The sequence below is a fragment of the Macrobrachium rosenbergii genome, chromosome 48, assembly GCF_040412425.1.
Source record: "Macrobrachium rosenbergii isolate ZJJX-2024 chromosome 48, ASM4041242v1, whole genome shotgun sequence".
In the NCBI taxonomy this organism is placed as follows: domain Eukaryota; kingdom Metazoa; phylum Arthropoda; class Malacostraca; order Decapoda; family Palaemonidae; genus Macrobrachium; species Macrobrachium rosenbergii.
The window spans coordinates 39,389,914-39,405,434 of record NC_089788.1 but is presented as its reverse complement, the minus strand read 5'-3'; the positions used below and the strand labels follow the sequence as shown (position 1 = coordinate 39,405,434).

The 15,521-nt window shown below is 42.5% G+C and overlaps 1 protein-coding gene across 4 annotated transcripts in view; it reads right to left on the bottom strand.

Moving 5' to 3' along the window:
- mys (myospheroid) overlaps window positions 1–15,521 on the bottom strand; it is a 233,752-nt gene that overhangs the window by 126,662 nt on the left and 91,569 nt on the right. For all 4 annotated transcript variants that reach the window (XM_067091665.1, XM_067091663.1, XM_067091664.1 and 1 more), the window contains exon 6: window positions 4,842–5,012. In XM_067091665.1, coding sequence (XP_066947766.1) covers window positions 4,842–5,012 — 171 coding nt within the window. The remainder of the gene's footprint in view (window positions 1–4,841; window positions 5,013–15,521) is intronic.

Sequence of the window (15,521 nt, the reverse complement as noted above, 5' to 3'; positions counted from 1 at the left end):
AAACACAGCACCAAGGAAAAAACACGGTGTTGTCTGGAAGCGTGCTAAATTGGAATGTTTACAAGATGGCGGCTGAGGTGGTGGTTGGCTGGGTGAAGAGGGTGAGGTATGTAACGGCTCCTCACTTTTCGGGGTTTTGAGATTGGAGAGCTCTATAGGGCGGAGGCCTGTGGCAGTGGCACCACTCACCCTTTGTGTATACCGACACCATATAATGGCGTTCGATCCGGGGGTCGTAACCCTGGCATTGTGTTTAGCTTTTTCTCTGGTATATTTAGCAATACTTATACCTAGAAATATGTGCTAAAAGGATATTTCACCGGGTGACACAGGTCGAGCCCAGAAATAATCTGACGCACTGGAAGTTTAACTTCTCCTGATGAATCACATTGGTGTGTTACTCGCCAGTTGTAGTAACAGCAAGAAAACTGTCATAAGGGAAATAGAGAAGACTATACAAGATCAATGCCACTGATGCAGCAATTTCTTTCAATAATAATAATAATAATAATAATAATAATAATAATAATAATAATAATAATAATAATAATAATAATAATAATAATTATTATTATTATTATTATTGCTGTTTCCATATCATTCAATTTATACAGAGTCTTCTCTATTCTTCTTATTATCTTTTTTTTCCTCAGCCTGTAGCTGGTATATCAGGTTTCCCAGGGACATACAAAGATTTCTGTTTTCTTAGTTTTATTTCCTCTGACGTTTCAAACGCTCTCTGGCGTTTATCTTGAGAGAGAGAGAGAGAGAGAGAGAGAGAGAGAGAGAGAGAGAGAGAGAGAGAGAGAGAGACACAGAGGGCAGATTACCTGATCAACGTATAATCCCAGATAACAGCCACTCCCAGATTCAAGTAGCAACTAGGCCCAGAAGGTCCCAACGCCTCCAGGCCAGATTTCGTTACCAACCTATTAGGACCACCCAAAACACTGCTAAATAACCGACTTGACAACCGTATACCCCTGCTTGCTATATATACCCTTGTAACCTGCATGCCATTCATTTGAAGATAAACGCCAGAGAGCGTTTGAAACGTCAGAGGAAGTAAAACTAAGAAAACAGAAATCTTTGTATGTCCCTGGGAAACTTGATATACCAGCTACAGGCTGAGGAAAAAAAAAAATAAGAAGAATATAGAAGGCTTTGTACAAATTGAATGCCGTGGAAACAGCAATAATTTTCAATGCAACTGCCCTCAGAGAAGGTCTCCTCCCGAATAATAATAATAATAATAATAATAATAATAATAATAATAATAATAATAATAATAATAATAATAATAATAATAATATTGACTCTAGGAGGACCTTGAATTCAACATGTTTAGCACCGGAGAGCCTAAGCCTGGGGCTAAATAATAATACTGTAATAATAATGTTTCCCTTCTGAGATAAACACGAAAGCAGCCACTGTTACATTTGCTCTTTTATCTCTCAAAACAGAAAGAACCATCAGTGAAAAACTTCCGATCAATTGTTTTGTATACCTACTTAGATGGCTATCAACAGTACCTCAAACACATAAGGGTCATCAATATCACCTCAGGCTCCAGTCACATATACTACACCAATCCTACTCCCTAGACATTGAAAGCCTTTTATTCCAATACCCTTTCAACTCCTCTTCAGTGCTTCTTGGTCCATATATCTCTCCCCTCATGATTCAGAATAATATCAACTATGAGCCAAACTTACTGTCCTCCATTCTCTTTATCTATTCAACTCATCTCAAAACACACTGATCCATCCTTTCACAAAAGCTTACCTTTTCATGCTTCTACTTCAAAACTCACTGTTTCTTACCATTTCCATCCTCCCTAGCAAACATATACTACACAAACTATTCATCACAGCTACTTAAACTCTTCTTTTTCATTTACATGCAGGAGAGTTAGTTCATTAAACCATTCACACATCCTATTTGTTACATTATTTTATGCTAGCACAATCTGCAGTAACAGCTGTCTCGCTTTACATCCCAGAAGAAAAGACTCCTTTCCACCTACTATATCTGAGTGTGCATCTGGATTCCTGAACACCTCTGATGGTGAAAACTGGATGCTCTCTGCATGTCTAGTGTATGAATCACACATGCAGTCATGTTCCCATGAGGAATTTTTCTATAGTCTCTATTGAATAATTTTTAATCATTAAATCATATTGAGCTACAATCCTCTGGATTAGTCACCCTGATCACTTGGTGGTACTTTAAGTGATTACAGTATTATTCCTGGCCAGGTGCAGTAGATCACCACTCGCACAGCTATACTGACTTGCACCATGAAACTTGCTCCTAATTTCCTTGTGCCATTCACACCAGCCTGTCCTGACTATGCATCCTTCTACCTCTAACAAGGTGTGTGAATTATCCCTGGACTGTTCACTAGTTATGGCTGTGGTCAGCACACCTGCAAAACATGATCTTGAATACTTCTAGGGATCTCCTCTGGCTGCAGTTTCCTCTCAAGCTGCACCAAAAGATTATTCTGATTGTCTGGTCAAACCTATCTAAACTAAATAAACAGATGAAATTAACGCTTATTCTCACTTTACCTGTAATAAGGAAAGTTGATGGTGTATGTGGAAGGTGGTAAAGAAGGTGAAGAGACGTTATTGTTTGGAAGGGGGATCCCCTTTAAAAATGGCAGGTAACTGTGCTTCTGGGGTTGTTTCTCTATTCTGTCTCTCTACTAATTCCTTCTTGAGACTGTTTCTATTCCAATAAAAATCTGTCCAATGATGCTTGTCCTTACCTGTGTTTCAAAAAGTTCCTAAACATATGATTGTCATTCTTAAAGCTTTTAACATGCTTACTTCAGCTTTATGAGGATATTTAAAAAAAAAAAACTTTGTACTTTACACCTTTTTGTACACATTTCTTTCATTAAAGAACAATGCACATCCTCCTTTCCCTCCTCCTCCTCCTCCTACTCCTTGGGAGACAGTTCCTTGGCTGCCGTCTACTGCTGCTCCCTCTGTGGTGAGCTCTGCTTTGTGCACCTTCATTACTCCTCCACATCATCATCCCTCTCTTCTAAGCCCATGAACTTGCCCTGAGACATGAAAGGCTCTGCCTCAAAGCCTTCGTTGGCTTGTATCTCAGCAATGAAACTTCCTCTCAAGTGATACAGATCCTGTTTGGCATTTTTTCCCAGAGCAATCCTGTCTCACCACAACTGAATGCTTGCTGGAGAACAAAACCTTCAGCCTTTGTAAAGTCCTTAAACTTTTTAACCTACTTCTCAGAAGCATCTTGGGCAGAACTGGCAGCCTCCCCATGCCTCACTACACTCTGTATACCACTTCTAAATATTTCAAACGACCCATCACTTGACTTTGAACACTTTCAGTACTACCTGTATTTGCACTCATTCAAGGGGTGGGTTTCAAGAAATTAGCATACAGTTATCTTGCCTTGCCATTTCGCATATGATGGCCTCAGAAACGCTACCACTGGTCAAATGTTTTTTGTTTGTCCAAATTAGCAACAATTTCTTGACCTCTATAATTGTCTGTACCCTTTGTTTTTTACGACCTCTACAATTGGACGATCTCTACAATTGTCTGTACCCTTTGTTTTTTACGACCTCTACAATTGTCTGCAGCCTTTGTTTTTTACGATCTCTACAATTGTCTGTACCCTTTGTTTTTTACGAACTCTACAATTGTCTGTACAGATTCCACTCCTCTAGCAATATCACCTGTATATGTTGTAATATTCAATTAATTTTTGTTTTGGGCAGTTTGTAGGCTTTGTGACGTGGACGCCACTTTCAAATCTTGCTATATATAGGATCTTCTTTTTAAATTCTATTGTTTTTACATCTACGTAGTCTTTTTGGTTTGCTGTCACCTATAAACTTCTTACACTCCATGATAACTAATCTGCATTATAATCACCCACATAAAAATACACAAAGAAACATGAGAGTTTAGCAGAGCTGTACACTGACCAAGAGCTATGGGTAAACTGCCCATTTGCACTTTGCATCAGCTGGGAACTGCACAAATGACTTGCCTAATCCCATACATGTTCCAGTGGTCAAATCTGTTAGTCACAAAGCCAAGCAAAATGGATGAAAGCCATGCAAAATACATGTTCATTTAGTAATGAATACACATTGCTTTATGGAGACTGTACAGTATCTTACTACATTTACATTAAAAAGTATACTAATTCATTATGCTGCTTAGAATATTTCAGCATGAAATATTAAGGTAGCCCAACTGATTTTCTGTTTTACACAAAATGACCCACTAAAAAAATAACTTGGTAGTCATGACTGTATATATTCACCATCCTCTCAGTACACATTTCCCGTGTCTCCACTACCATCTTTTATGCAAGCCATACCTTCAGGCCAGACCTCTCATACACCTATCAAGGTATTGTGTGTATCAAGAGTAGATAAGAGGCAATGCTCCTGTACTTAAATTTTGCATACTAAAACATTTCTCAATTTCAGTATCTTTAGCATTAGTCTGTCATTCATTTAACATCTTATTTGATAATTCGTATTTCCTTCTAACCAAACTGGCTTCTCTTAATTACATTCATGGCCACATATCCAATGCCTCACATATCCAATGCCTAGCCTCCAACTAAAATGTCTATTCATTTTCAATTCTGCTTTAACTACATAGTGACCAGCTACAAGCCCAGCTACTCCTCTTCTCACCATTACATCCAGTGAACAACTCTAATAAAATTTACCAAAGTCTCTTCCTCTCTTAAAAAATCAGTCAATCAAGAAAATTAAATTAACATTAATGTTCTTTCCTCCCATAATTTCTGAAAAGCTCACCAGAAATTCAACATACCTTTCCATCTCCAGCGTAGTGGAATCCTGCATCAGTTGAAAACACCAACAGTCTTCGGGCTTCCTGTCTCCACCTAATCTGATCTTGACATACTACAGCTTGCATAATGGCATCAAACCCACCCTCTGGAGCATCTAAGTTTCCTGAGACAGGTGCCTTCTGCACTTCATCCTGTATAAAACACATAAAAAGATATAAATCACAAAACTGGTTACAATTTTAACCCTTTGATCACATCTGGATAGTTTACAATACATTTATTAAAACAGCCTAGACCCGAGTGTATCATATGTTGCGATGACTGGCGGCAGATCGAGAGAAGAGCTAGTGGGAGCGAGTTGCCAATAATTTCCAGCCCAGAGACTTCGTATTTGACAGCAGTGGTAGTGGTATCATGTCCAATGAGAATGACAATTCAAACGAAGTATATTATTTTTTTTTTTAATATTTCAATGATTTATGGGAGTGATTATTGAAGAGATGAACCGTTATCAAAGATTCCTTGTCGATACACTTGGAGATGCAGTACCAAAATATTTGCATAAGTTTGCTCATATTACTATGGAGGAAATGATACAGTTCCTCTGTAATTATGATCATGTCATGTATAAGTAAAGATTGCAATCCCCACACATTTTAATATTCTTAATAGCTTGTTTGTTATTTTCATATTGATTGATAGCCCTACCTATACTTTTTAGGTAGCATTGCCATCCATGACATTTAAGCTACGAAATTTTATGAGACACAAGACGATAAATGATGAATGCACTGCGATGCCGTGTAAGGAATGAAAGAATACATTTTATCTTTAAAAATGATATTTTTATGATAAAACAAAGTTTTGTACATACTTACCCGGCAGATATATACTTAGCTATAGTCTCCGACGTTCCCGACAGAAATTCAAATTTCGCGGCACGCGACAGGTAGGTCAGGTGATCTACCATTCCCGCCGCTGGGTGGCGGGAATAGGAACCATTCCCGTTTTCTAATCAGATATTCTCTTCCACCTGTCTCCTGAGGGGAGGCTGGGAGGGCCATTAATCGTATATATCTGCCGGGTAAGTATGTACAAAACTTTATTTTATCATAAAAATATCATTTTTGTACATGCAACTTACCCGTCAGATATATACTTAGCTGATTGGCACCCTTGGAGGAGGGCAAGAGACAGTTAATAACTAAAAACGGGAAACAACATATGTTGTAGGATATACAAAAACCATGGTTCTTACCTGATTGGGCAGAAGACTTCATGGATACTGTCTATGAGTCTGCTTGCCTCAAGAGCTTCAGCGAGGATGTGACCTATGACTGACATCCCTTCTGGATCGTGTCAATGGGGGATGACCCACTTACATGACAGAGCCTGCTATGGATCGTGTCAATGGGGGCTGACCCACTCACATGACAGAGCCCTTTACCTGAATCATATCAATGGGGCTATCCCTCTTACATGACAGAGCTAGGTATTAACAAAAAACTACAAGGAGCTAAACAACCAATCCCGACTACCTGACCAAGCCTAACCTTGTTAGTAATACGAGATGAAAGGGAGGCTTTACCCAACACTCTCTTCCAACCGACCATAAAAAACACATCACCACGCATTAAAAGAAGAACCAACAAAGCTACACTAAAAAGGATTAGATCCAGCTCCTTGACCCAACACCGAATCCGCGGATACGTAGGCTCCTAGAGAGAAGCATTTCTCATAAGTCACACTAACATCTCTCAAATAATGAGAAGCAAACACCGAATTACATCTCCAGTAGGTGGAGTCCACAATAGACTGGAGAGACCAAGACTTGTGAAAAGCCAGAGAAGTAGCTATGGCTCTCACCTCATGTGCGTTCACTCTCAGGAGCTTCAAGTGCTCATCCTTGCAAGAAAGATGCGCCTCTTTGATGACATCTCTGATAAAGAAAGCCTGGGCGTTCTTAGAAATAGTTCTTGTAGGATCCTTTACTGAGCACCAAAGACTTTCCGATTGCCTCCGAGCTTTTTCTTTCTATCTAGATAGAATTTAAGGCTTCTCACTGGACAGAGAGTGTTCTCCAACTCTTGTCCTGTTAAAGTCGAAAGTCCTTTGACCTCAAAACTCCTAGGCCATGGTTTTGAAGGGTTCTCATTCTTCGCTAGGAAGAGAGGATTAAAGGAGCAAATCGCAGAGTCCTTTTTAAAACCAACTGTACCTTCCAAGGCCTGCAGTTTGCTTAATCTCTTCGCTGAGCAAGAGCAAAAGGAACAAAGACTTCCTAGTCAGATCTCTGAAAGAAGCTTGATCGAGGAGGCTCAAATTTTTCGGACATCAGGAATTTCAGAACCACGTCCAAATTCCAGCTGGGAGGTCTAGGGGACTTGTTTTTAGACGTTTCGAACGATCTAATAAGGTCATGAAGGTCCTTATTCTCAGAGATGTTCAGATCTCTATGTCGAAAAACAGAAGAAAGCATACTTCTGTATCCCTTAATGGTGGAGACTGCCAGATTACATTGTTCCCTTAAGTAAATAAGGAAATCTGCAATGTCCGTTATAGAGGTACTGGAAGAGGACACTTTCTGAGCTCTGCACCATCTTCTAAAAACCTCCCGCTTCGACTGGTAGAGGCGCAAGGTAGAAGATCTCCTGGCTCTGGCGATAGCCTTTGCAGCCTTGTGCGAAAAACCCTTCGCTCTAACCAATCCTTCGATAGTCTGAAGGCAGTCAGGTTGAGAGCGGGGAGATTCTTGTGGAATCTGTTGAAGTGGGGTTGTCTGAGAAGATCGCTCCTGAGAGGGAGCGACCTGGGGAAATCCATCAACCATTCCAGTACCTCTGTGAACCAGTCCTGAGATGGCCAAAAGGGGGCGATCAGAGTCAATTTGGTGCCCATCGAGGCAGCGAATTTCTTATTACTTCCCCAGGATCTTGAAGGGGGAAAAGCATACCCGCCCAGACCTTCCCAATTCATGAGAAGGCCGTCTATCGCTATTGCTCTGGGGTCCGAGATCGAGAGCAGTAGTTCTCCAGTCTTCTTGTTCCAGTGAGTGGCGAAGAGGTCGATATTGGGTCTCCCCAAAGCCTCCACAGCCTTTCGCAAACCTCTGGATGGAGGGTCCACTCTGTGGAAAGAACTTGGTTCTGTCTGCTCAGTAGGTCTGCTCTCACATTCCTTTCCCCCTGAACGAACCTGGTGAGGAGAATGATATTCCTCTCTTCTGCCCACAGCAGAAGCCTCCTTGCTGTGTCGTAAAGGGAGAAGGAGTGTGTTCCCCCCTGTTTCCTGATATAAGCCAGGGCTGTGGTGTTGTCCGAGTTGACCAGCACTGCCGACCCCTTGAGTAGCGGTTTGAAGTGGACGAGTGCAAGATGTATAGCTGCGAGTTCCTTCTTGTTGATGTGCCAGGAACTTTGTTCTCCTTCCCAAGAACCTGACACTTCTTCCGAGCCTAGTGTTGCTCCCCAACCCGACTCTGATGCGTCTGAAAACAACACTAGGCGAGGGCTCGGCGGTTGAAGAGGAATTCCTCGACCCAGTTTCTGGGGGTCCAACCACCAACGGAGATGTTCTTTTATCTGGCCCGAAACAAGGAAGGAATCCGACATCTCTTGGGACTTCCGATCCCAATTTTCGTTCAGCAAGAACTGAAGAGGTCTTAGGTGAAGCCTTCCTAGAGACACAAACTGCTCCAGCGAGGAAATGGTCCCCAGCAGACTCATCCATTCCCTCGCGGAACAACTGTCCTTCTCTAAAAAGGTTGTCACCTTTTGCAGGCAGCATTCCCTTCTTTCCAGGGAGGGAAACGCTTGAAAACCCTGAGAATCCATCAGAATCCCCAGGTAGACTACTCTCTGCTGAGGAATCATCTGGGACTTCTCGAGGTTTACTAAAAGTCCTAGGGACTGGATCAGTCTTAAGGTAAGAGATAGGTCCTCCAGACAACGGTCTCTTGAATGGGCGTGAATCAGCCAGTCGTCGAGATACAAGGAGATACTTACCCCCTCTAAATGTAGCCAATGAGCCACATTTTTTAGAATGCTCGTGAACACTTGGGGGGCTGTAGAAAGTCCGAAGCACAGAGCCCTGAAATGGAAGGTTCTTCCATTTACCATGAACCTCAGGTACTTCCTGGAGGAGGGATGGATGGGTACGTGGAAGTAGGCATCCTGAAGGTCCAGGGACACCATCCAATCTCCTGGACGAAGGGACGACAGAACAGAGGATGTCGTCTCCATCGAGAACTTCTTCTTGATGACAAAAACGTTCAGGGCGCTCACATCCAACACCGGTCTCCAACCTCCCGGCGTTTTGGCACCAGAAAAAGCCGATTGTAAAACCCGGAGAATGCAGATCTTGAACCGGTTCTATGGCTGCTTTTGCCAGCATTTGATCGACAGCTAGCAGAAGGGCTTGTCTTGAACAGGGTCCTTGTATCTTGGCCGATAACTCCCTTGGAGTTGTTGTCAAGGGAGGTTTTTCCTGAAGGGGATGAGGTAACCCTTCCTCAGAATGGAGAGGGACCAGTCGTCCGCCCCCTTCTGTGCCCAGACCTCGGCGAAGTTCAGAAGTCTGGCACCCACTGGCGTCTGGAGGACTTGAATCTCACTTGGACTTCCTGACTGGGAGTCCTGAAGGTTTCCCTCTTCTCTCAGGTCTATGCCTTCTGAAAGACCTGGATCCTCGAAAGAGCTCCTGAAAGGGAGCCTTCTCCTTCTTTGCCATCGGCACTGCAGGTCTCATCCTTTTCGAGGATTGAGCAAGAAGATCCTGGGAAGCTTTCTCTGACAATGATCGAGAAATCTCCTTAACTGTCTCTTGCGGAAACAGATGGTTCGAAAGAGGAGCATACAAGAGGGAGGACCTCTGGAGAGGAGAAACAGATTTTGATAGGAAGGCACTGAAGACGGATCTCTTCTTCAGCAACCCAGTACCAAAAAGGGAAGCGATCTCAGTAGAGCCGTCCTTGACAGCCTTGTCTAGGCAAGACAACACGCTGCTAAGGTCTTCCAAACTGACGAAGTCTTCTTCCAACGTCCTCTTCGCTAAGGCTCCCAGAGACCAGTCCATGAAGTTAAAGACTTCTAGGACACGGAAAAGGCCCTTGAGGAAATGATCCAGCTCACACAAACCCCAAGAAGCCTTGGCCGAATTGAGAGAGAGCCTTCTTGAAGAATTGACCAAGGAAGAGAAGTCTGATCCAGCCGATGAGGGGAGAGCCAACCCCATCGGTTCCTTGGTCTCATACCATATTCCAGCTCTGCCAGAGAGCCTGGAAAGAGGCAAGGAGAAAACTGTCTTGCCAGCATCCTTCTTCGACTGAAGCCACTCTCCGAATCCCTTAAATGCCTTCTTCATTGAGATCGTCGGACGCATCTTCACCCTGGAGGAAGATCTAGAGGTCTTGGTGCTCAAAGCATAGAACCAGGAGAAGGAGGAGAAGCAGGTTTGAGGGATTCTCCAAACTCCTGAACAAGTAGAGATGCCAACTTCTTATAGTCCGACACACTGACATCCTTGGGGGATTCATCCTCCGACAAAACTTCCGGGCCCAAAGGAGGAGGAGGAGAACGCTTGGATGAAGAAGGGCACTTGGCAGGAGAAGAGCGCCTAGAAGGAGAGGAGCCTCTGACCAATGAAGAGCGCCTATCAGGGGAGAAGCGCCTGCTAGAAGTCTGGCGCCTGACAGGAGAAGAGCCCCTAACTGACGAAGAGCCCTTACCAGGAGAGGGGCGCCTACTAGCAGGGAAGGAGGCTGGGGAGGCCCTTCTATGTGCCGAAGAACGAGACTTGAAGCGCGAAGATCGCTTGTCCGGAGAGAGGCGCTCTCTAACTGGAGAAGACCGACGACGAGGACGCGAGCGCTTGGAAGGAGAGGCGCTATCTTCCGAGGAAGAGCGCCTAGCAGAGAAGCGCCTGCAAGGAGAAGAGCGCCTGAGAAGAGGGGAGTGCCTGCTACTGGAGGGGCGCTTAACAGGAGACAAGCGCCTCGAAGAAGAAGGAATCCTATCAGGAGAAGGGAGTCCCTGAGGCGAGCGATTGCAAACTGAAGGGCGCTTGTTGGGAGAAGGATGTTTCTTGGAGGACTTGATGGGAAGAGAAACATCCTTCCTACGTGAAGAGCTCTTAGCCAAAGAGCCAGCAAGAGCAGAAAGCTGAGCCTGGAGACCAACCAGGATCTGCTTAGTGGACTCTGAACCTCAGAAGAAGAAGAGGGGATCTTCGAGCTCTCTTCTTACAAACGGAGAACCCTCTGGGAAGCGTTCAGGGCTGGAATCCACAGCGTCTCCTCTAGGCGCCTTCCAGGTCCTCTTCTTCAAGGGCGCGACTCCTCGGCCGAACTCCACCCGCGTTTGGGCGGAGAAGACGAAGCAGAGGAAGAAAACACTTCCTCAGGATCCCTTTTCTATGGCGATCCAAGGCAGCCTGGGAAACGCGTCAACAGGAGCTGCCGAAGGGACGCCTGACCGTTGGGGAATGCTCTTCATCCCCCTTGCGGCTGTCGACATTCCTCCTCCACTGGGTCTGGGAGTTTGGAAGAGGTCTAGGCCTAGGAGCGATGCGGAGCCGGTCAGACGCCCCCTCCACTACACTGGGGACACTGCACAAATCACTATCACTTCTAAACTTTTTCTCCTCCATTGCACGCATCTGCAATTGCATCCTGCGGATCGTGGCTTTCATGGCAGCCATCTCCGACGACGAATCCACAGGTTCGGCGGAGGGTGAAGGAGCTGAAATCAAAGGAGTGACAGGAGAAACTGCAAGAATGTTAGGATCTACTTCTAACTCTTTAGAGAGAGACCTACTCGAGCTCCTAGAAGAAGCCTTCCTAGCTCTATCCTTCTCCAGCTTACGTACATAAGCACTCAAAGCCTTCCATTCTTGATCAGTAAGATTCTCCCATTCATTACAAGTGTTATCCATAGAGCAGTCATTCCCCCGACACTTCATACATACCATGTGAGGATCTACCGAAGCTTTCGGTAGTCTCACCTTACACTCAGGTCTAACACACACACGAAAAACAGGTGCAACATTTTGATCAGACATCTTAAAGAAAAATCCAAAGCCAAAATTAAAAACAATCCACGAAAGCGTATGCCAAGCCAAAGATCCAATACGTCACCAAAGGTCAGTCCAAAATAAATCCTTAGCAAGCGAAAAATGAAAATCCAAGCAGGAGGAACCAACAACAGATGTTGCCGGAACCAGCGACAGAGAAAATCTGATTAGAAAACGGGAATGGTTCCTATTCCCGCCACCCAGCGGCGGGAATGGTAGATCACCTGACCTACCTGTCGCGTGTGCCGCTGAAATTTGAATTTCTGTCGGAACGCCGGAGACTATAGCTAAGTATATATCTGACGGGTAAGTTGCATGTACAAAAAACTTTTTAATAACTGGTTTACCAACAAGAGAGTTCACTAGGCAGATACAAATATCTTACCAAAATTTAACTCGACAGTTTATTGTGACGTCAAAGACTAAAATATGTAACTAACAAATATTAAATACTTGTTTATTTCATATCTTACCATTAAGTTTATTGAAGTAAATAATTCATATATCATTATAATGCTTCAACCATTGGCTTGGCATGTTTAGTGATGAAATTGGGAAACACTACTATTCTTTGGGTAAAACTGAGGTTTAATGAAATTTATAACTTTTGAAAGACATGTTCCTCAGGTCTCGGAGCGGAGATGTTAACTCTCCAGAGCTTTGAGAGAGACTGCACACTGGCCATTTTCCAGCGCTGTGATTGGCTGACCACTAGCCAATCAGGAGCGTCGTAAGGGACGGCGCTAGGCACCAAGTGCATGGCTGATGTGAATGTACTATAACAATACTTTTATCATTCTCTTACTTTTTTTAACTAGAAGATGGAATAAAGAGATGGAGATAAAGAAGTTGGTCTGTTGTAAGTTGGTCTCTCTTGCTGTGTGATTGTACGCTGTTGCCTGTGCCCACTCGAAATTTAAAAATATTTTCTAAATATTGTCGTACTGATGTTAATTGCTAACTCCATCGTAAACTCGAATTATCGTAAGACGAATTATCATCACTCGCGCACCACCCGTATTTACAAACGCACAAACATTGCAAACGAACACTGACCTATTTTAACTTCCGACACAACGAGAGCAAGTGAGATCGGCTCATTGAATTATTGTACCCATTCCAGCCTCTCGGGCCAACGTATCATACACTGTACGCTGCCTGATTGTACACTGTTGCCTGCGCCAGTCACTCGTGAAGTTTAAAAATGCGTATTTTCAAAATGCTGTCATATCGATATTAATTGCTAACCCCATCATGAAAGCGAATTATCATAAGTCGAATTATCGTAACTTGAGCACTACCAGTATATATATATATATATATATATATATATATATATATATATATATATATATATATATATATATATATATATATATATATATATATATATATATATATATATATATGGCATGGTTCTTCTCTTATAGTTTTTGTTAAAAGCAACTGCCTTAGTGGCATCAATAAGTTTCTTGCAGGTATCTTCCTACCGTCTGAGTTTTTTCTGTCTCGCCTTATGGCATTATCAAGTGACTACTGACTTAAATTGCAACCCTTCCACCTTTTATATCATCATGTGGTGTGAATGACCTTAAGGTCTGGGAACTGGTTGGTCAAAGGATCAACAGCTTAAACCATTTCAGGGCGTTGTTTTGGGTACAAAGAACATGTGTGACAACAAAAGTGAAAGTTTAAACATGTGGTTAAATAAATATTCACAATATATATTACCATGTGGTAATGTTTCCTAAGTTTTTGTGTTTAAAATTTACTAATGTCTTAAATGTTAGTTTGCAAATACAGAAAATAAGATGCAAAAATAAATTAAAATCTTATAAGATATGTAAATGGTACAAATAAACAAAAATTTGTTTATACATAAATGTGTAAAATATTAAATTTGTGAACATGTGTGCATCCTAAGATTCTGCGTTGATTAATGCCTGGAGGTTCATGTCAGGCAGGGCCTCAGCGACTTGAGCAAGCATGTTACTTGGCCTTTGCCTGGCGCTATGTGTCCAGTGATGGGGGTGTCTTGTTCTGGTCCCTTTTGGCTCATGCATTCCTTCTCCTGCTGGAGGGGAGTATATGACCCAACTTGTTGAATATTCAGGGTTAGTTTCTGGATAGTGATGCTTACGGCTTCGGCTATTAAGAGGTGACCAGAGTTATCCTCTCTGAGCACGACCTGGGTGCCTTCTGTCAGCTCTTGTAGAGATGGCAGTAACATGCTTGCTCAAGTAGCTGAGGCCCCTCCAGCTGTTAATCAACGCAGAACTTTTGGACGCACACATACTTGCAAATTTAATATTTTACACATTTATATACAAACAGACATTTGTTTATTTGTACCGTTTACATGTGTTATAAAATTTCAATTTATTTTTGTACCTTATTTTCTGTATTTGCAAACTAAGATTTAAGACTTTACTAAATTTTAAACAATTAGCACATGGTATTATATTTTGAATATTTATTTAACCACATTTAAACTCTCACTTTTGTTGTCACACATGTTCTTTGTACCCAAAACAACGCCCTAAAATTGCACCATCGCCAATCAGCAGTAGGCTTAGGTCAAGGAGAAGACAGCCAATCAGGAGCCGCCTTTCCGACGACGTCACGACCGAATAGCCAATGAAAATAAACTACTAACTCTACAAGCCAACAGACATGGATAAAAGAGGAGAAATCCACGCATTACAGCCATTGCATCCTGCGATCCTGTCCTGAATGATGCCCTTACGAGAAGGGCAAAACTAGTCGACACCCAACGAGAGCTACCTCCCACACATCGCTATACCACCGGAAATGAATGTTGGTCAATTGCTTGTAACCATTCTAGCACATGAAAAGCAATTGATAAGACGAACTGAACGTTTACTATATAAAATAAATGCTGTTGAAACTGCCATTCTGTTTAACAAAACCTGCATTAAAGATCTTTTTCCTAATTTTACAAATAATAATAATAATAATAATAATAATAATAATAATAATAATAATAATAATAATAATAATAATAATAAGGAAGAAGACCCTCTCTGAGGCAAGTTCCGTTGAATAAAATGGCTGCATTTTGTGAACTGATTTTATACTGAGTTTTCTAAATTCTTCTAATAATTCGCTTTTCCTGCACAACAATATTAGTCAATAACTGGCTGCTGTTCATATTTCAATGGATAAAACAGCATATTTCTTACAGCAGAAATTCCTTATTTAATCAGCAGGTTACTGGAACCTGGGATGTAAATCTGTAGATTTTCCTAATGGTATTTTTGGCGGTATTTCTTCTTTTTTCTTTTTCTGGTGTCTATCTGGTATTTCTAGTACTGTACTCTTTCTGTCAACATGTTTCAATCAGCTTGATGGTCATCTTCTGGACACTGGGAAGAATCTGGAGACACAGGTGCTTATGGCGGTATTAAAAGGGGATCTCGGATCAGGTCGATTTTTCATTGGCTGCCTAAGGCGATTATCCTCAGGCAAAGGCAAAATCTCCTCTCACACAGTTATGGTTATGTGCGCTCTTGTGCGTGTGCGCTTGAGTGCACGTTACAGAGTGTATTATTGGGAGGGTTGCTGCCCGCCGATGGACGTTCCTGATTGGTTCACTCACCAGGGGGTGCCAG